Here is a 22,982-nt window from a genome sequence, read left to right as displayed (position 1 = left end):
TCTCTAACACAAAACTGACCATAATTTTAAAATAAGTGAAAATACCATTTTGGTCTCCTACAATTTGGAGTTAATTAAGGAGTGTTTTATGTTTACAACATTTTTATAATAAATCATAGATGATAAGTTGTTATTAGTTTTAATTTGAACTTACAACTGAAATTACTTTTTGAGAGATGCTACGTCCAGAATATTTTTACAACATTTTCACAACAAATCACAGGTGATTAGTTGTTATAGGTTCAAATTTGAACCTAACCCTAAGATTACTTTTTTGCCTCAATAATAACAACCAGTAACAACCCGCTACTTATGATTTGTTGTAAAAATGTTGTAGACATATCATTTCTCTTACTTTTTTGTCCACCTATAACAACTAATAACAATCTGATGCTTAAAATTTGTTGTGAAAATGTTGTTTCTCATGTTAATTTGATTCCTATATCTTAGTCACGGTCAATTTGTCCATGCTATTTTCATCTCGTAGTTAATTTGACAATGACCCCAAAATATAGGGACCAATATTATATTTTCACAAAAAATCTAATGAGCAAAACCAACAAAAATTCACAATTAAAATCAACTGTATCAAACCAATAAAAATCCAAAATCGTATAAATATGAAAAAAAAAAAAAGAGGAATTCCAAGAGAAATTTTAGTTGTTTCAAACTCAAAAAATCACAGTTTAGGGGTTTTTTTTTTGTTTTTTTAATAAGAATCAAAGAAAAGTTCTTCTCAAAAAAAAAAATAAATAAATAAATAACATTAATACATTATTACTAGCCTCATCACATGTGATTTGCGTGTGTGAGGCTTTTTTTCTTTTTTTCTTTTTCTGGTTTACACATTTTACTCATGACATTTTTTCACATAAATTCCATCCTACTTCGAGCATGCAATGAGAATTTTTTTTTTTTGTTTGGGTTTACACGTTTTACTCATGGCATTTTTTTCACAAAAATTTCATCATACTATTTAAAGGTGTATAGACCAAGCTCTTGAAAATGAAAAAAATGAATACACAAAATCAAATTAACATGTACTTAAATATAAATACAATCACATTGGTGGTAATGATTCCTCTTCAACATTTGACTTTAAAACTATCAATGTAAAAGAGAAATGTACACTTTCAACCAAATGAACTAATAAAATGGAATATAATTTATACAGCTATTTAAGGGGCTCCCCAATTTGAAATTCTTAATTTTGATATCAAAAAACTCTCAAATTCACAACTTGAGTTTTTAAATTAGTAATTTTACATGTTTAACCCTATTAATTAAATTTTACAAATAAATGAATTTGAAAGTATTTTGAATATTAAAATTGAATATCACAAATAATAAAAACCCCTTAAATAATAGTGTAAACGAGAGTGACTTACCATGTACCTTTGCGTGAAGTGGTGGGGTGGGGCTAATTTATTCTTTTGAATGAGCCCAAAACTACTGCTCTGATTAAACGTTTAGTGGGGTCCAACACTGGGCTTAGCCATGGGCCGCGTGTAGTGTCGTGATATTAGTTGATGGACCTTATTTAGTTCATAATTAGGCCTTAATAAACTTGGGCTTAGCATATTCTTTTTTTATAAAAAAAGGACCTCAATAAATTTAAGTTAGAAAACCATAATACAATTTTTATTTTTTATAAAAAATTAAGTTAACATAATAGAAGAAGTCTCCAACGTTTCCAAACAGCCGCACATTTAAGGATGTTGTGTAAGCAATTGACCATTTGAAGTCCTTGCTACTCAAACTTTATTTGATTGATATCGGGCTTGGGGTTTTACTCATTGTAATGGAAGAGGTCTTTTTGGGCATGGAGCCTATATCCCTAACAATATAGACTAGGGTAAATTATCTATTCGGTCTTTAACCTTTATATTATGTGTCAATTTGATCCCTGGCCTTTCAAGTGTATCGATTGATTTATATCGTTAAATAACATATGAAAAATGTTAACGTGACTAATTGTCATAATAAAAAATAATTCTTATGTCAACTCAAATCACATGTGTATTGTTGACATGGAATAAACTTGAAAAAAAATGTTTAATGAAGATTGAGATCAAAATCTATCTCCACACGAAAAAATTTTATCTCCACACAAAATTCACTATAATCTGAAAAAATCGAGACAAAAATATCATTTTGGTCACTACATTTTGGTAGCTATCTATTATATTCAATTTGCAATCAATTTTCATTAGTGAGTTGACAAGAAAAACTAAATTGATTGCAATTGAAGATAATATTGACCAAATTAACTACTATCAAAATCCAGTAACCAAATTGACATTAGGAATCAAAATAGCATTTTTGGAAAAAATCTAAGCAAAACCAAAAAAAAAAATTTCACAATTAAATCCACAGTACCAAAACAATAAAAATCCAAAATTGCATAACTGAAAAAAAAAAAAAAAAAAAAAAAAAAAAAAAAAAAGGAGTAGGACGAAAGAAAGAACACCAAGAATTCCAAGAGAAATTTTAGTTGTTTGAATACTCGAAAAATAAAAGTTTTGGGTTATTTATTTATTTTTAAGAATCAAAGAAGTTCTTCTCCAAAAAGAAGAAATAAATAAATAAATAACATTACTTTGACTATGAGTAGACTTACACTTACCCTTAGGCCTTTGCGTGAAGTAGAGGCCCAGAGGGGTGAGATTAATTTATTCTTTTTGAATGAGCCCAAAACTAACTGCCCTGATTTTCCTTCTTTCTGAACAAACGTTTTGTGTGGTCAAGATTGGGCTAGCCATGGGCCACGTATAGTGCGGTAATTTGTTAATGGGCCTCATTCAGTACATAACTGGGCCTTGAAGATATGCCTATAAACTTGGGGACTTTAACAATAAAAAAAAAATATAATATATATATATATATATATTTATATATATTAGAAGGACTTAACATTATTTTGGTTCAAAAAAAAAAAAAAGGTCCTCAACAAAATTTAAAATAGAAAACCGTAATGAAATTCTATTTTTTAATTTAAAAAAAAAAAATTAAGTTAGCATAATAGGTCTCCAATGTTTGGAATTCGGTACCAACATATTTGACGTGGTTAGTGTGGAAGAAACGCTACAACCACACATTGAGGATGTTGTGTGACATATTGACTATTTGAAGTCCTTGGTCATTTGGACATTGTTTGATTGGTATTGAGTTTGGGGTTTCACGCATTGTGCTTTCATTTTTGAATTGCTTGTAATTGTTTTAGATACTTTGTGCACAACAAGTTAGAGTCAAACGTAAAATTTTAACAACCATTGAATTTAACAATGGTCTTTGCATCAAGACGATTTTTTTCTCCTCCTCTCTGTAGGAGTTCTCTTTCTCACCTAGGGTGAGTCTTCCTTACCTGCTCAAGGGTGGGAACCATGGACTCCGAGTTTATTGAGAGGATTCAAAAAATCTCTTTGACAGTAGAGGAGGAGAGAGTTATAGAAGTTTGGGTTCATCATTGTAAACAAGCTCTTGATGAATGTTTGCTAAGCCTAATGGGCCACTTCCTATTTGACAAACTTCCTAACCTCAGAGTGGCGAAAACCTACTACGCTCAGTGTGGAGATTAGGGAATGACCTGAAGATCGTGGAGGTGGGAGACAAACTGCTCCAGTTTAAGTTCTTGCTTGATAGTCAACTAAGATGTGTCCTTGACAATGGCCCGTGGTGTTTTGATATCAAACTACTGTTGCTGCGACGATGGGAGAAGGGGATGATGGCAGCTAACGTTACCTTCCCCAACATACAACTATGGGGAATAAATTAATTGGCATATATTCAAAAGAAATTGTCTCCCTAATTATTCTTGGGAACACTTTTTATTTTTACCTATACCCTTTGTTATAAATTCCTCCTCTTTACCCTACATTACATCCCAATGAAAGCCTTATTTGATCTTAAAGAAGGTATGGTTTGGATCTTGACATGACTAATCAATGTGTGTGGTATAATATTCTTAGTGTTTGGCATCTTTTCATGAGACTATAATATCCTTTATTTGGCTTCACCATTCTTCATCTTATTTATATGTGAGATATTAGTCTTTGTTCTATATTATTCTGCTCACATATGTTTGAGAGTGTTACACCTTTTTCGGAGTGATTTTATTTGTTGAGTGTTAACAACTGTGAGATTTGAGTTGAAGCATAACTTTGGATAGAAATTCAAGCCATATTTTTTCTTAAGACTAAGGTCGTGTTTGTGTTGGCTAAACTATTCACACACTAAGTATTGATGGCATGTAAAATATCTTTGGTGGTTGTTAGTATTTTGACCTTTGATTAACTATTTCTACTAAAGTAATAATTTTTTGTTATTTTGTGTCTTTGTCTCGAGTCGCTGAAATTGCCAGAGACTAGCAATGAGCTGGTTGGGGAGTGTGATAATAGCTTAATTTTGCACATTTGTATCATTATTAGAGAAGCATTATCATACTTATTTTGAGTTAATTCATGCATTTTATAGTTGATTTTGGAATAATGTTGAATAATCAATTTTGTGCTTAATTGAATTTTAATGCGTGAATTTGTTTTTTATAGGATAATGAAATTAAATAAGTGGATTTGTGCAAAGAAGAAAGCTAATGGACTTTAATTTTACAAGGGCCAAGATGAAGTTAAATAATGTCAACCCAATTAAATTCAAGTCCAATTGGAGTAAGGAATCAAAGGAAATTTGCACCTAATCCAAGTCCAATTCGGATTAGGATTCCAGCTTGCACACTAGTTAGTATTTGGAGTATAACTTTCGGTGCAGATTTCCAATCGAGATGATTCAAGTTGTGCTGGAAAGCTAACTTAACGGGCTACAACTTTGTAGTTTACCTAAAGTCCGAATTCTGAAGTTAAATGGGCCAAAAACGTCGGTTAAGTGAAACCTAAAAACCTGGGATTTTTTCCAAACGGAAATTCAACTTATAATAGGATTCTTTGACCTATTTAAAGGCTCTTTCAGGCAAAATTTAGGGGGAGAACTGCTGTAAAACATAATTTAGATTTTCTTAAAGTTTCTTCACAGTTTTAAGAGTTTTATTTGTATAATGGCTTGCTAGAAGCCTGAGTTTTATTTGTATAATGGCTTGCTAGAAGCCTTGCTAAGATAAGGGGTGAAACTCAACCGTTTGTTAGTATGTTCTTAACAATTATTTATTGGTTTTAATGCTTATGTTTTTATGTTTTTGATTGTTTTACTCATCTAGAAAAGTGTTTAGTTCTGTATAATCTTTTGATTTATCGTAGAAATATAATTACGCAAGTAAATATACATTAATCTTATGAATATTATTTTATTATAATCTTTTGATTTATCGTAGACTCCGGGCACGTTAAATGCTTAGTATTCCCTACGAACTAATTCACTAGTTTTATTTTGCCAAAAATCAATCAATTGCATGAAACTACCTTAGACAATTCTTGAGTTTTTATTGTTAAATCATCCGACTAAAATCATCTTTCGTATGAATTTACTTAAGTTATAAAATAAATATTGTTAAGACTACCAATAGATGTGTTGTGTGTGGATCCCTAAACCTTAGCACATTAATATATTGTTATTTTCTCTCAATTTAAATTACTTTTACTAAACTATCAAAAATCTCTTCAATTAAACTTTATTATTTTATTTTTATTCTCTTGTGGTTCGCTAATCAATTCCCTTTTCCCTGTGAATTTGACCTCGGACTTACCGAGTTATTACTTTGCGACAATCCTACAGGGAAAAGGGAATTGATTAGCAAACCACAAGACAATAAAACTAAAATAATAAAATTTAATTGAAGAGATTTTTAATAATTAGTGAAAGTAATTTAAATTGAGTGAAAATAACAATATATTAAGGTGCTAAGGTTTAGGGATCCACACACAACACATCTATTAGTAGTCTTAACAATATTTATTTTATAACTCAACTAAAATTCATACGAAGGATGATTTTAGTCGGATAATTTAACAATAAAAACTCGAGAATTAATTGTCTAAGGTATTTTCATGCAATTGATTGATTTTTGGCAAAACAAAACTAGTGAATTAGTTCGCAGGGAATACTAAGCATTTAACGTGCCCGGAGTCTACGATAAATTAAAGAATTATACAGAACTAAACACTTTTCTAGATGAGTAAAACAATCAAAAACATAAAAATATAAGTATTAAAACCAATAAATAATTGTTAAGAACATACCAATAAATGGTTGGGTTTCACCCCTTACCTTAGCAAGGCTTCTAGCAAGCCATAATACAAATTAAATTATAAAAACTGTAAAGAAACTTTTAAAAAACCTAAATTATGTTATACAACAGCTCTCCCCCTGAATTTTGCCCTAAAGAGCCTTTAAATAGGTCAAGGAATCCTATTACAAGTTGAATTCCTGTTTGGAGAAAATCCCAGGTTTTTAGGCTTCAATTAACTAACGTTTTTGGCCCATTTAACTTCAAAATTCGGACTTTTGGTAAACTACAAAGTTGTAGCCCATTAAATTAGCTTTCCAGCCCAACTTGAATAATCTCGATTGGACATCTGTGCCGAAAGTTATGCTTTAAATACTAACTAGTGTGCAAGTTGAAATCCTAATCCGAACTGGACTTGGATTAGGTGCAAATTTCCTTTGATTCCTTGCTCCAATTGAACTTGAATTTAATTGGGTTGGCCGTCTTTGACTTCATCATGGCCCTTGTAAAATTAAAGTCCATTAACTTTGTTCTTTACACAAATCCACTTATTTAATTTCATTATCCTACAAAAGACAAATTCACACATTAAAATTCAATCAAGCACAAAAAGTACAAAATTGATTATTCAGCATTATTCTAAAATCAACTATAAATTGCATGAATTAACTCAAAACAAGTATGATAATACTTTCTAAAAATAATATAAATATGCAAAATTAAGCTATTATCACACTCCCTAACCAGCTCATTGCTAGTCCCTAGCAATTTAAGCGACTCAAGACAAAGACACAAAATAACAAAAAATTATTACTTTAGTAGAAATAGTTAATCAAAGGTCAAAGCACTAACAACCACCAAAGACATTCCACATGCCATCAATACTTAGTGTGTGAATAGTTTAGCCAACACAAACACAACCTTAGTCTTTAGATAAAATATGTCTTGAATTTCTATCCAAAGTTATGCTTCAACTCAAATCTCACAGTTGTTAACACTCAACAAATAAAATCACTCCGAAAAGGGTGTAACACTCTCAAACATATGTGACCAGAATAATATAGAATAAAGACTAATATCTCACATATAAATAAGATGAAGAACAGTGAAGCAAAATAAGGGATATTTATAGTCTCATGAAATGATACCAAACACTAAGAATATTACACCACACACATTGATTAGTCATGTCAAGATCCAAACCATACCTTCCTTAAGATCAAATAGGGCTTTCATTGGTACGTAATGTAGGGTAAAGAGGAGGAATTTAGAACAAAAGGTATAGGTAAAAATAAAAGGTATTTCCAAGAATAATTAGAGAAACAACTTCTTTTGAATATGTGACAGTTAATTTATTCTCTCAAGTTTCTTGAATATCGCACTTTCACTTTTTTTCTTCAAAATTTCATCAACAAATTCATTCTCTATTTCTTCCTCTTTTACATTCCCCTTTTTTTTAACATTTTTCCTTTTCTGTTTATGACTTTTTTTTTTTTTTTTTTGAGTGAGCCCTCCTTTTCTTCACCACAAATTTATCGTAATGAAACAATTTGATTGCATTCATTCTTAGAACACCTTAAGAAAGGGTTTGAGAAAGAACGACTAAAATAATAGACTCAAATGGGTGACTAGTGGTAATGTATCAAGAAAGAAAATAATAAAGGCTCAAAATTAACAAAGATGGCCTAAAATCATCTTTTAAGGATTGGGATAATTCTTCAAAATCCATGACTTTAACATATTTAGGTGTGACATAAAATTTGATGAATTCTTAGCATTTGACCAAATCAAAGAATGATGAGACTAAGCAACAACAAAGTTATGTTCTTCCAAATGAAAATTGAGGTCAAAAGAAAATAACCCTCTAAAAAAATGAATGGCTCTAGAACTCACTTGGGTTATAGTCTCTACATTTTATTTTCAAGATTTTCAAAGTCATCTCTATCTCTCAATCAAGAAACATGTTCATGTGGCTAAAGTGCATGTGCATACTAGTTGAGCATGAAAAACAGTGGAATTCTTTATATAGAAGTAGCATAAAGAATTTTAACTTAAAACTTTTGCTAAAGCAACACTTCTTTTTTTTCTTTTTTTTGAAAATTGGACTAAAAACAAAAACAAAAATCATTAAAAACAACCCAAAAAAAATTTTTTAACACAAAATAAAACCAAATGCAAATCATCTCAAGTTCCTCCCCCCAACCTAACACTTACATTGTCCTCAATGATAATAAAGAAAAACAATAAAGAGTAGAGATTATAGAGAGTACCTTAAAGAGATGAACATAAATGAATAAAAAAAAAAAAAAAAAAAACTTTAACACCTGCAAAAGGGGTTAGAAAACAAAACAACAAAAATAATAATAATAATAATAATAATAATAATAATAATAAAAACACAATCTAAACTACGACAGAAATATTAATGCTAATTGCTTGGCAAGTCTTGATAAATGGGATCCTCCAAATTAATGGATTCCTCCTCTTGTGAAAAATTCTCAAAAAATGGCTTAAGATATTGTCCATTCACCTTAAATATGTTACCATTCTTAGGATTTTCAATTCCTATGGCACCATGGGGGAAAACATTTTTAACAATAAAATGTTCAGTCCATCTAGATCTCAATTTTTCGAGGAACAAATGTAACCTAAAATTATACAAAAGAATTTTTTGAGATGGTTCAAAAGATTTCCTTAAAATTTGTTTGTCATGAAAAACCTTCATTCTTTCTTTAGAAATCCTAGAATTCTCATATGCATCATGCCGAATTTCTTCCAATTCATTCAATTGCAATTTTCTCAATGAACTAGCCTTGTCTAAGTTAAAGTTAAACATCTTTATTGCCCAATATGATTTATGTTCCAATTCCACAGGCAAGTGACAAGCTTTACCATAAACAAGTCTATAGGAAGACATACTAAGAATATTTTTATAGGTAGTATGGTATGCCCAAAGTGCATCGTTCAACCTTAAAGACCAATTTTTACAATTTGGGTTAATCATCTTTTCCGAAATTTGTTTAGTCTCCCTAGATGGTTTGTCATTGTCCTTTAAATAAATCCTATGAATACAAACCAATGGACTAAGTCCTTTTATGTTAGCCATGTTCCTCCCTATGACACCCTTATGTTTACTCAAAACATTTAATAACTTACATTCTTGCAAGGAATCAAGTTCAGAAGATATTACCATAGGAAAAGTCTCATCGGTTCCTAGAAAAGCATACCTGAGATCATTTGGCCAGGGTTTCAACTTCCATTTAGGTACTTGCTCACTAGATGGGAACAACTTTATCTCACAAGGTGGCAACTCCTTGTATTTCAATTTGCAATTGCCCGCTTCCAATTCCTGTGCAGATTCCAAGAGACAATGAATGTATGCAATTTCAGAATTCTCATCAAAGTTAAAATCACATGAATTAACTAAACAAGTTTCTAATGTTTGGTCTTGAACAATTGTTTCAATCAAGTTAACTTCATGCACATCCTCTTCATCCCTAATTTGCTTACAAGCATTAAAAATATTAAGCTCAAGGGTCATATTGCCAAAAGATAATTTTAAGACTCCACTTCTACAATTTATCAATGCATTAGAAGTTGCAAGAAATGGGCGTCCTAAAATCACAGATATTTGAGAATTAGCATTAGAAACAGGATGCATGTCCAAAATAATAAAGTCAACAGGAAAATAAAATTTGTCCACTTGAACCAAAACATCCTCAACAACACCCTTTGGAACAATCACAGATCGATCAACAAGTTGTAAAATTATGGAAGTGGGTTTTAACTCACCTAGACCTAATTGCTCATACACTAAATATGGCAAAAGATTCACACTTGCCCCAAGATCAAGCAAAACTTTCTCTATTTTTGAATTACCGATCGCACATGAAATAGTGGGACAACCTGGATCTTTAAACTTTGGAGGTTTATTGTTTCGAATGATTGCACTAACTTGTTTAGTCAAAAATGTCTTCTTATGTACATTAAGCTTACGCTTAACAGTACAAAATTTTTTCAAAAATTTAGCATACGATGGAATTTGCTTTATGGCATCCAAAAGAGGAATGTTCACTTTAACTTGCTTAAGCACTTCAAAGATTTCAAAATTTTGATTCACTTTTTGAGGGAAAATCAACCTTTGGAGAAAAGGAGCAAGGATAGGACACCTTTCAATTTCATAAGATTTAGACTCAAGGACCTCATCACTACTCTTTATTTTGGAAGACTCATCATGTGTATTGCTTTTAGGAATATCTTTTTCAATGATTTTTCCACTATGAAGAGTAGTTACATATTTAACTTGACTCACTTTATTTTCAAAGGAACTACAATCATCAACACAAAATTGACCTCGGGGGTTTGGTTGTGGTTGAGATGGAAACTTACCCTTTTCTATTGTGCTCAAGGATGTGGTCAATTTAGTAAGAGTGCTCCTAATGTCATTTATGGCTTGTGAGTTTTGATTATTAATGGTGGATTGAGTTTGCATAAATTGCTGCAAAGTGTCCGCAAGACTCTTCTTTGGAGAGGGATTATAGGGAACAAAATTTGAAGAATCACGTGTAGGAGGTGCAACCACATTATCATTCCTCCAACTAAAATTTGGGTGATTCCTCCACCCTGAATTGTATGTCTCTGAATAGGGGGAAGGGTATGATCTTTTCACCATGTTCATAGCATTTGCTTGATCATGCAACACCTCTTTAAAAGCTAGAATTGTAGGGCATTCATTGGTAGGGTGTTCCATGGTCTCACAAATTCTACAAACTTCATCAATTTTAGGCACAATATTGATTCCATTGACCTTCCTTAATTCCATGGCTTCAAGCTTCCTAGTTAGACTAGCCACCTTAGCACTAAGGTCATCATCTTCCCTAAGTTGGTACTTACCACCCCCAAAGGGGTTGGTGGATGCTCTAGACCTATCTTAGGTATCAGTGGTATCCCAAGATTAGGCATTCTCAGCTAAGAGATCAAAATAATCAAAAGTCTCATTAGGATCTTTATTAAAAAATTCTCCATTGCGCATCATCTCTACGAATTGGCGCATCTTTGGAGTTAAACTTTCATAGAAAAAACTAATTATATGCCAAGTTTCATAACCATGATGTGGACAAGCATTAAGCAAATCTTTAAATCTTTCCCAACATTGATAAAATGTCTCATTATCTTTTTGTGAAAAATTCATTATTTGTCTTTTAAGTGCATTAGTCCTATGAATTGGAAAAAATTTCTTTAAAAATTCAGTTTGCATCTCTTGCCAAGTACCAATTGAACTAGGTCTCAAAGAATTAAGCCAAGTTTTTGGCTTGTCTTTAAGAGAAAAAGGGAACAACTTCAACCTAATGGTCTCTTCATTACATGATTGGTCATGGAAGGTAGAACATACCTCCTCAAATTCCTTAAAGTGTAGGTAAGGATTTTCAGAATCTAAGCCATGAAATTTAGGAAGTAATGAAATCATATCGGGCTTAAAATTTAAATTATTTGTTTTAGTTGGAAAAATGATGCATGATGGTGCACTACTCCTAGTAGGTTGCAAATAATCCTTGAGAGTTCTAATGGATCGGTGAGCATGGAAGTATCGGTGAGCATGGAAGTTTTCATTATTTAAATTATTCTCATCACCATGATTTCTCTCTAAGTCTACCATGATATTAAGTGTGTGAGAATGTGTGAAAGAATCAGATAAATTGCCAAACAAATTATTAGATTCAATTCTAACCAAGCAATTATCACTATCACGACACCAAACATGCATGCAATAGTAAAGCAAGAAAGAAAACAAAAAAGAAAAGAAAATAAAACAAAAACCTTTAACAATAAAGAGAAGTAAAAATAAAAGAAAAACTCTAAAAGAAAACTAAACTACTTAAAAAGAAAAGAATTGGAGAGATATTACCAAATATGTGAAGAATTTTAATGCTAAAAACCTCTCCAACAAAGTGGAATGCTTCTCTAATTGCCTAATCCCCGGCAACGGTGCCAAAAACTTGCTACGACTTAAATAATGCTCCCAAGTGCAGGATTGTCGCGAAGTAATAACTCAGTAAGTCTGAGGTCGAATCCACAACGAAAAGGGAATTGGTTAGCAAACCACAAGACAATAAAACTAAAATAATAAAGTTTAATTGAAGAGATTTTTAATAGTTTAGTGAAAGTAATTTAAATTGAGTGAAAATAACAATATATTAAGGTGCTAAGGTTTAGGGATCCACACACAACACATCTATTAGTAGTCTTAACAATATTTATTTTATAACTCAACTAAGATTCATACGAAGGATGATTTTAGTCGGATGATTTAACAATAAAAACTCGAGAATTAATTGTCTAAGGTAGTTTCATGCAATTGATTAATTTTTGGCAAAACAAAACTAGTGAATTAGTTCGTAGGGAATACTAAGCATTTAACGTGCCTGGAGTCTACGATAAATCAAAGAATTATACAGAACTAAACACTTTTCTAGATGAGTAAAACAATAAAAAAACATAAAAATATAAGCATTAAGAACATACCAATAAACGGTTGGGTTTTACCCCTTGCCTTAGCAAGGTTTCTAGCAAACCATAACACAAATAAAACTCTAAAAACTATAAAGAAACTTTAAGAAAACCTAAATTATGTTCTGCAGCAGCTCTTTCTGAATTTTGCCCTAAAGAGTCTTTAAATAGGTCAAGAAATCCTATTACAAGTTGAATTCCCGTTTGGAGAAAATCTCAGGTTTTTAGGCTTCACTTAACCGACGTTTTTGGCCCGTTTAACTTCAGAATTCGGACTTTTGGTAACTACAAAGTTGTAGCCTTTTAAGTTAGCTTTCCAGCCCAACTTGAATCATCTCGATGGGACATCTATGCCGAAAGTTATGCTCCAAATACTAACTAGTGTGCAAGCTGGAATCCTAATCCAAATTGGACTTGGATTAGGTGCAAATTTCCTTTGATTCCTTGCTTCAATTGGACTTGAATTTAATTGGGTTGGCCTTCTTTGACTTCATCATGGCCTTTGTAAAATTAAAGTCCATTAGCTTTCTTCTTTGCACAAATCCACTTATTTAATTTCATTATCCTACAAAAGACAAATTCACGCATTAAAATTCAATTAAGCACAAAATTGATTATTCAGCATTATTCCAAAATCAACTATAAAATGCATGAATTAACTCAAAATAAGTATGATAATGCTTTCTAATAATGATATAAATATGCAAAATTAAGCTATTATCACTACCCTTTGATCTAATGAATGAAGAGGCAGGGTTGGAGATTGGTAGGGGATTAGAGGAGGTCTTGAACATGGATGCTAAAGCCATTGCCTCGAAACAAGCAAGGTTCCTACGGATTAGAGTGGACATACTGGTGGACAAACCATTGAGAAGGGGAGCTTCAGTGATCAGCCTAGAAGGAGATAAATCGTGGGTGGCCGTGGTCGGCTAGGGCACGAGGTGAAAACATGCCCCCATTGTGGCTTAGATAGTAATGTGAGTGGGAATAGCAACCTCCCTTACGGTGATTGGTTGAGAGCGGGGTCGAAGCGACATAGGGATGAACTGTGGATCAAAGAAATTGATCAAGCAAAGGGCCATAAACACGGCAGGAGCGGCACACCTGATAGGACGTTTCCAAACTTGGGAAACCCTAGTGGGCTAGCTAGGATGGCTACCACTTGCAAGGAAACCACGCCGGATTACGGGGATGTAAGTGGGCAAACCAGCGAAAAACCAGGGAGGGCAGAGCAAACTTTTTTGGAGGCACAATCAGAGGAGAGTGAACTAATGCAGTGCAATGTACCCGACATAAAAGTAAAAGCAATTAGTGCAATTAATATGACGCCTACTTTGACTTCAGCCCATATTTATGGAAAGATAGGGCACATGCATGAAACAACTAATAGGACCAGTGGGGTTGGTGGAGACAAAAATACATATGACCTAGTTAACGTGGGTAATCATGCTACCCTTACTACTAAGCAACCAACCTGGACTAGGATGAGTAGACTATAGTCTAGTGAAGCTATAGATAAGTAGGGAAGGCAAAGACAAATAGTGGGCCAAAAAAGGGAGTTCCAGGAAAGCAACGTGACCCCAGACTCAGAAAGCTTAAGGAATGAAAAAAGAACCAAACTTGACATACCAAACATACCAACAATGGAGGCTGTGGTGTAGCCCCGCCGACCATAATGATCATTATAAGCTGGAACTGTCGAGGGCCTAGGAACCAATGAGCAGTGGACGTACTCACCAACTTGGTGAGAAGTAAAGGACCCACCATTTTGTTCCTTATGGAGACAAAGCGGTCTATCTCAAAAATGCGAAAACTTTGTTATGATCAAAATTTTCAATCAGTCTTGGCTATCCCGTGTGACGGCCAAAGTGGTGGTTTGAGGTTATTTTGGAAGGCAGAGTATGACCTTCATATTTAAATGTCCTCGCCTAACCATATTGATGCCCACATTATGCCTACAAATAAACCCACCTTAGAGGTTAACAGGGTTTTACAGATGACTGGAAGGACATAGGAAGTATAAATCAGGGAGAATCCTTAGACACTTGCATGCCAGAGCTTCTCTGCCCTGGGTTTGCCTAGGGGACTATAATGAAATACTGCACTCTAAGGAAAAGCAAAAGGGTACCTCAAAACCCTTGGCTCCTATGTTGGATTTTAAGAAGACTCTGCTACATTGTGGCTTGGAGGACCTAGGTTACCATGGTTATCCATTCACATGGCACAACAGCCAACCGGGTGAAGCTTTCGTCGAAGTAAGATTGGATAGAGTTTATGCTTCCACGGAATGGCAGGGACACTTCCTATTGGCAAAAGTCTCACATCGATAGGTATCTTACTTTGACCATGACCCTATTATATTAGATACTCAATGCTATGATCAACATGCAAGTGTTAGACGTAAGAGGCTCTACCTATTTGAGGAAAAATGGGCGGCACACCAAGGATATGAGGAGGTGATCAGGGAAGTGTGGAACTCCCACCCACCTAGTGGAAGTCCTATGTTTAAGCTTTTTGAGAAGATAAAGCGATGTCGTATGAAGCTAGTGGCATGGAGTCGAGAGGTGTTTGGCAACACTAGAACTCGTTTGGAGGATAAACATGCTGCACTCAAGGCCTTGTCCACCACTGGGTATGGAACCAACCTAGCACAGATTAACACCCTAAGGGACGAAATAAATGCATTTTTACACCAGGAAGAGGTGTTTTGGAGGCAGTGATCTAGGGTTACTTGGCTTCCCGCAGGCGATAAAAAACATGAAGTTCTTCCATAAAAGGGCTAGCCAGCAGCGAAGGAAGAATCAAATAGACGGACTGATGGATAGGAATGGGATTTGGAGAACAAATGAGCAGAGCATTGGGTTTATAACAGTGGAGTATTTTAACCAAGATGAACTTCACCCATATCCTGCTTATACTAAAGAAGAAAGACCCCCAAGCCATGCCTAATTACCGCCCTATCAGCCTTAGTAATGTGGTCAGTAGGATGGTATCAAAGGTGTTAGCAAATAGGGTGAAAGGCATCCTATCAAACATTATTTCGAATGTGTAAAGCGCATTCATCCTCAACAAGCTTATCACCGATAACACCGCAGTGGCTTACGAGATGCTACATAGGCTGAGAAACAGAAGACAAGGGAAAGTAGGTCATATGGCAGTTAAGCTAGACATCAGTAAAGCCTACGATCGAGTGGAGTGGGAGTTCCTACGAAGCATAATGATGAAGATAGGCTTCTTGGCCAGGTAGGTGGACCAAGCTATGTAATGTGTATCATCATCAAGCTACTCGGTACTAGTTAATGGTGAACCCAAAGGCTTTATCTCCCCATCCCGAGGTATTAAACAAGGAGACCTGCTGTCACCTTACTTGTTCCTGTTTTGTGTGGAGGGCCTATCGGCGTTGCCATGGAAAGCCATTGAAGCAAAATGGATCCAAGGAATAAATTCCCACCACAATGGTGTAAACATTTCCCACCTCCTTTTCGCCGACAACAGCCTCTTATTTTGTCCACCCACCCCATTGGAGTGCACTAGCCTTTTGAACATCTTGTCTGCATATGAGCATGCCTCAGGCCAAGCCATTAACGGGCATAAAATAGCCCTATTTTTCAGCCCTAACATCGTACCTATAGTGAGGGAGGAAATCTGTAGAAGTTTGATGCCCAGGTTGTGACAGAATTTGAAAAATACCTGGGACTGTCGATTGTGGGAGGTAAGAACAAAATGAGTACCTTCAAAGACCTTCGGGAAAGGATTGCCAAGCAAGTCATCGGGTGGAAGGAAAAGTTAATCTCAAAAGCGGGAAGGGAGGTCTTGATCAAAACCATAGCACAAGCTATATCGGCATTCTCAATGAGCTTATTCTAGCTGCCTAAAACACTGTTCAGTGACATCAACTCTATCATGGCAAAATACTGGTCGGGGTAGATGAGCAACGAGAAAAAAATACACTGGATTAACTGGAAGCGGCTGTGTAATCCGAAGAAGATTGGTGGTATGGGCTTTTGAGACATCCCCGCCTCTAAGACATACACGTCTTTAACCTGGCAATGCTGGCAAAACAAGCATGAAGGCTGATCAATCATCAAATCTCTTTGTTCTTTCGGGTTTATAAAGCAAGGTATTTCCCAAATGTCTCTTTCTTGGATGCTGACTTGGGGAGTAACTTGTCTTACGTGTGGTGAAGCCTTCTAAAAGCTAGGGACCTCATACTAGCAGGGTCAAAATGGAAGGTGGGAAGTGGGGACCTAATACACATATTTGATCACCAGTGGTTGCCAAGACCCCATGCCTTCGTAGGGAAGGACCTGGACCGATGAAAGTAAGAGAGCTAATTGATGTAGAAACGGGGTAGTGGGATAGAGCTAAGTTGGCCTATTGGTTCGAACCCCATACATGCGTTGATATCCTAAACCTACTGTTGCCAAATATACTGTCCAATGATGTGCTAGTGTGAAGGAGAACAAAGCCAACTTATTCTCAGTCAAATCAGCGTATTCAGTAGCACTGAGTATGCTACACCCCTCAACGGTTAATCACTCAAACACTGATATGGATAGGAAACTATGGAAAACAATGTGGTCCCTCAATGTCCCACCAAAAGTGCGTACCTTCCTATGGAAAGCGTGCTCGAATATCCTACCCACACACAACAACCTCCACTTGAAGAGAACGTAGATGGATCCGTCATGCACTGTGCGTTACCAACAGTGCGAAACGGGGGTGCATATCCTTTGGGAATGCCCTTTAGTTCGCAACGTATAGGCCTTAGTAAAGGGAAAAACTCAGAAGAGCCCCGTGCTGCCTTAGACTTCTTCATGCTATCTCGGACCATGATGCGACGTTTGACTCAGGATGAGCTGGAACAGTGGGCATGATAACGTGGGCTATATGGAACGCACGTAATAAGCACTACTTTGAGGATATACAAACTCACCCAGAAGTTATTTTACATAGTTTAAAATCTCTCCTGCATGAATACCAAACCCTGATGCCTGACCAGAGGATATGATTTCTTTGTTTTTAGTAGCCTTTTCCTAACCGTGATTCAGTATTGTATTTTATCTCGTTAGGCTTGGAGTATTTTATATTTTCGTAGTGGCTAGCTTGTCTTTGTCCTTAAGCCCAAGCAGTTGTAGGCCTATATGGCTCAGGACCTTTTTATACTCCTTTATACTTTTGTACTTTTTGCTTTTTTTTAATATAATTCTACCTTCTTCAGTAAAAAAAAAAAAAAAAAAAAATGTACTTTGTGCATAGCATTGTAAACATAGAGTACTATTTTCTTTCTTCATAAAATTTTTATTCCTTAACAAAAAAGAATAATAGAAGAGGTCATTGGGGATATGGAGCCTATAATCCTAACAATATAGCCTAGGTTAAATTGCTTATTTGATCCTTAACCATTACGTTATATGTCAATTTGGTCTTTAACCTTTCAAATGTGTTAATTTGGTCTCTGTTATTAAGTGATAGTTGAAAAATGCTAACATGACTAATGGTCATAATAAAAAAATAACTTTTACGCCAACTCAAATAACATCTAAACTGTTGACATGGAATAAACTTGAATTTTTTTTTAAAAGAAGACTAAGATCATAATCTTTGGAGAAGAAGGAGAACCCAAATCGAAGAAGTGGATCAAAGATCTTAAAATGATATTGACCATGAAAATTCTCCAAGTGAACCTTTAAAAGTGGACCTGAGGTTTGATATCTTGATCTCAATCTTCATTAAACTTTTTATTTTTTAAAATTTATTCTACGTCAACATTTTTCATCCATTGTTTAACAATATGGACCAAATTGACACAATATAAAAAGATTAGAGATCAAATTTGACACATTTGAAAGGTCTAAAACTAAATTGATGCACAACATAAAGGTCAAAAACCAAAGAGGTAATTTACCCTATAGACTACATTGTCTCTAGTTTATTTTGAGTTATGTTACGCCAATTGTTTTCCAAAAAACGGAATTACTTTAGCCTCTGCCAAACCCCAACGCATGCTCTTACAGTGTTGTGAACTTTTATTGATCCCTCAAGAAAAAGTGCAACTTCTTTTTATAAAATAAAAAAAGAAAAAGAAAAAGAAAAAAGAGCAAAAGCTAAAGATACACTCCATCAATATCAATAATTATATATTATTATGTAAAAAAAAAAAAAAAAGAAAAAAAAAAAGAGCAAAAGCCAAAGATACACTCCATCAATATCAATAATTATATATTATTATGTAAAAAAAAATCTGTAATTATATATATTAAATCTCCAACTTAGTGGAAAACACATATGAAAACATATAATTCGATTTAAGTATACTGTGTGCAAGCTGCTTTTAGTTAGAATCGTTTGTGAATTTTTGATGAAAATTCATCAAAAAAAAAAAAAAAAAAAAAAAAAGAATCGTTTGTGAATTGTGATGTTCTGATCTGTACGAGAATTATTACTAATAATATATAGCCTCAAATAAAATATTAGAGCTTTAATTTTTAAAGTTCTTCCCTTCGGTTCTTTTGATGCACTAATCTTTGCAATCAACTTTAAAAAGCCTGAAGATGCCTTTTTGACTGTTTTAAGCTTAAGTTCCATTCCTTACCTAATTTGTCTTGATCTTTTCCAAGAAATATTTTAATGAAGCCACTTATATAAATATTATTATGATTCAATAATGACCTTAAAATTAAATATATAGATTGGGAATATTATATACCAAATAATTAAAGTTGTGATTATAAAAAAACAATATAATTGAAGTTGTGTACTTTATGTGGGTATTGTACTAGTAATTGGCTCAATTAACAAAGTTTTTTTGTTGCGAAATGAGAAATTTGGAATTCAAACTCTACTCAAATTGATATCTTAGTCTAATAATAAAGAAAAATAATTATAGAGCAAATATTATATGTTAAAATTATATTATATCTATGTAAAAAGTACTTGCGACTAAAACACTATTATCAAAATTTCACGAAATTAATTTATTAAAATTATTATTTTGATCTCTATTACCAATAGATTAAAAAGCTAAAAAGAAATTTTATTTTTTAATCTTAAAATATTAAATTTATGATAAATTATTAAAACTCAATCTTACATACAGTATGGGCTTTCATCATATAAGTTATGGCATTTTTTCCCATTATTTTCATTATCTATTTTATTGTGCAATTTTGATGATATTTATAAAATCTTTTTTCATTATTATAAATGTGAATTTTAATTTATCTATGCATCACAAAAGTAATATGTAAGAGTATATTAAAGTTGTGTATTATACAATGTGGTTGTGTCAAGTGGATGCATGTGCTCTTTTTTTTTTTTAATATGTTTTTTCATTTATTCTCTTTATGTCATGTCATGCATTGTGAGTATATTAAAATTATTTACGCATAATTTATTATAAAAGAATTTTATTTCCACAGTTTCAAAAGGTTTAAAAATCCTACTACTACTAAAATTTTCTTTCCAAACCTTTTAAGATATATAAAAGCCCTGATTTATTATATTATATTATATAATATTCTGATTATCTATTTTGATAAAATTCGGTAGTAGATAATGTGTTCTCTTCATATCATATAACTTAAAGTAATTTTATTCTTTTATTCCTATTATTATATATTTTTATTATTGAACTTTAATTATTTTATTGAAATATTTCACAATCTCCTCCAACTAATCATTTATAGCTCATATAGGGCATCTAAGCCGATTCTAATATCATTTGAAATGACCTAAGAAAAATGTCAAGTCATATTTACGATATACTTCAAAAGAATATATTTAATATAACTAATGTGAGATTCATTACACATCCACACAACACACACTTTAATCAATATCCAATCAAATCAAGAGCATCACATTTACTTTAATTTATAATATAATGTTGTTATCAATCAATGCATAATATGAATCTAATACTAATTACTAGTATTAAATTGGAGCATCATTTGCAGCAGAGAATATATATATGTTTAGAGACGATCGATCACAAAACAATAGTGGACACAAGTCACAAGAAGAAGAGATTGGATTGGATAACTTCATATTCATGATTAAAAGAATAAGAAAGTGCGCAATCGCATGCTCAACCGTGCTTATAAACTCTCGTATTATTTGACACTAACAACAGAAAAAGGTTCCTTCCAAAGTGTATCAACTTTTAGCTGCCATCTGAATATTGCATAATGCTAAGTCCGTATCTCAAAAAAGGTTTTCCAGCTAATGGCTTTGATAGATCCACGTTCAACTGTTCAAGTGAGTGGAGATTTTCGCTAAGTTCTGGGAATTGATTACAACTTTTGGCTAGTTTAGGTTACTAGCTATAAAAAAATATGTCGCCACTTCGATCAATTTATTATTTAAATAAATAAATATAAGAGTAGGGGCTGTTAAACTTTTGTTAAGTTTTCAAAGTTGCCCCCCATTAAAGCAGTAGCGAGGATTTACGTGAAAATATTAAAAATATGGTCAAATTTATTTAACATTACTTTGAAACAAGCAAACACCCTCCTTCTGGTTGAACTCCTTGTATAGGCCTCTAAAAAGTTTCATCTCATGTCAAGAGTGTCATAACTTGATTGTTATTTTTTGATATTTTCAATTGAAAAGTTTAGATTGAAATATTTCTTTTCACGCTAAGGGTGTTCATGGGTCCGTACGGGTCAAATCTTGAATCCAACCTGGTTGGATCTCTCAGTTTTGTTGAATACCAGAATACCTGATGAGGTTGGATAGTACTCACAACTATCAAATGTAACCAAAAAGAAAAAGAAAAATGCAGGAGTCAATCTAAAAACTGAAAGAGAATAATATGAGGTAATCTATGAAATGATTTAGTCTTTGCAACTTCTCATTTCTTTTATAAGCACCCTAAAATGAGAGAAGAAAAACCAAGTTGCAGTTTTGTCATTCAACTCAATTTTTTTTTGCCAATAAAAGTTCTTATATGGAATCAATTACTTAGCTTTTTTTGCTTTTTTTTTAAAAAAAAAATTTTATAAATTGCGTTGGATCAAGTTTAATGCTTCAATATCATTGTTCTAATTTAAAATTAATATGTTTGTAATAATGATTTCTTTTATATATATATATATATGAAAAACTTTGATATATTATTTTTCTGGCTTGATAGAACCCACACCCTCCCCCTCCTCCCTTAGAGCATTCTCATCAGCTCTCTTAAAAAAAAAGTCATTTTGACACACCAAAAACCCATTTTATCATTTTAGCACATCATTTTACAACATACCATTTATCAGATGTTCTATACTTCAATTCTATAGATTAAAATAATATTTCCTACACATTAAAATAATATATTTACCCAAAACACAGCAAATATACAAATGCACAGCCCAATCGCCACCGAGTCCAACAGCCACCGCTACAACCACCGCCACAAACTACAACCACAATCACCGGATCCTCCAACAAATTCCAAATCCAAAAACCTCAAAAAAAAAAAAAAAAAAAAAAAAAAAAAAAAAAAACTCAAAATCTTCAACAAAACCCCAACCCAACAGATCAATCAATGATCAAACTCAACCAACCATCAGCGACGAGATCGGCAAAGAGAGCTGTGGAGGATGACGAGCAAAGAACGGCAATTGTGGAGGACGACGAGCAAAGATCGACGACTGTGGAGGACGACGAGCAAAGATCGACGACTAGCCCTGGGCAAGCAGAGGTTCAGATTGGCGAGCTCTGCTTCAAATCGGAATCGCCTTCTCAGGAAAAAAAAAAAGAGAGAGAGAAAGAGGCGCAGAGACATAGAGATGGAGAGATAAAAAAAAAAAAAAAAATGAAACTGAGAAAGAAATAGGGAGCAACGGAGAGATGGAGACCAGAGAGGAGAGAGAGAGAGAGAGATGTGTTGTAGACGGAGAGAGATGTGTTGGGAGGAGAGAGAAAAGTGAATAAAATAAGAAAAAAAATTATAGCATTGATGTCCGTACTGTCTCATATTTGAGACGGTACTGTAGCGGTGTGCCAAATTTTTTGGCATTTGGCACACCTCATGAGGGTCTATTTTTTAGAGCATCCGCAGCCCAACTTGCAAATGGCATATGTAACAACATTTTAGCATTCACAGCCTAATTTCCCCCAGCAACCCGTATTGCAAATACATCCTATTGCAAAAAAATTTGCAATTGTGCTACAGTGCGATTCTAAATGTAGAATCGCACTGTAGCTCAATTGTAAAACAAAAAACATTATTTTATTCTCCCACTGACTGAAGCTCTCTTCTCAACACTCTCTCTCATTTCTCTGTCTTCTCTTTTATCTCTTCCTTTTGTTC

At 33.5% G+C, this 22,982-nt stretch overlaps 1 protein-coding gene and 1 non-coding gene across 2 annotated transcripts; one reads left to right on the top strand and one right to left on the bottom strand.

The window, feature by feature from the left end:
- Positions 1-8,787: 8,787 nt before the first annotated feature.
- On the bottom strand, positions 8,788-10,994 carry LOC126698230 (uncharacterized). The gene is made up of 3 exons (XM_050395327.1): positions 9,214-10,994; positions 8,892-9,123; positions 8,788-8,820 (listed from the first exon to the last, which is right to left on the bottom strand). Exons 1-3 carry the CDS (start codon positions 10,992-10,994, stop codon positions 8,788-8,790), a joined length of 2,046 nt encoding a protein of 681 aa, XP_050251284.1.
- A 280-nt stretch (positions 10,995-11,274) lies between these two features.
- Positions 11,275-11,381, top strand: LOC126716284 (small nucleolar RNA R71). The gene has a single exon (XR_007652087.1). It is a non-coding gene; the product is annotated as a small nucleolar RNA R71 (small nucleolar RNA).
- The last annotated feature ends 11,601 nt before the right edge of the window (positions 11,382-22,982 follow it).

Source organism: Quercus robur, chromosome 2, assembly GCF_932294415.1.
Source record: "Quercus robur chromosome 2, dhQueRobu3.1, whole genome shotgun sequence".
Classification (NCBI taxonomy): Eukaryota; Viridiplantae; Streptophyta; class Magnoliopsida; order Fagales; family Fagaceae; genus Quercus; species Quercus robur.
The sequence above is the reverse complement of the archived record's forward strand: the minus strand, read 5'-3'. Positions and strand labels throughout refer to the sequence as shown.

Bases quoted from the DNA above. Each gene is read 5' to 3' on its own strand.
- LOC126698230 (XM_050395327.1), bottom strand. From the start codon at position 10,994: ATGGAATTAAGGAAGGTCAATGGAATCAATATTGTGCCTAAAATTGAT. The intron at 9,124-9,213 runs CAAACCATCTAG...CGATGCACTTTG, and splicing joins ATTTATTTAAAGGACAATGA to GGCATACCATACTACCTATA. The intron at 8,821-8,891 runs GTTTTTCATGAC...GTATAATTTTAG, and splicing joins TTTCTAAAGAAAGAATGAAG to GTTACATTTGTTCCTCGAAA.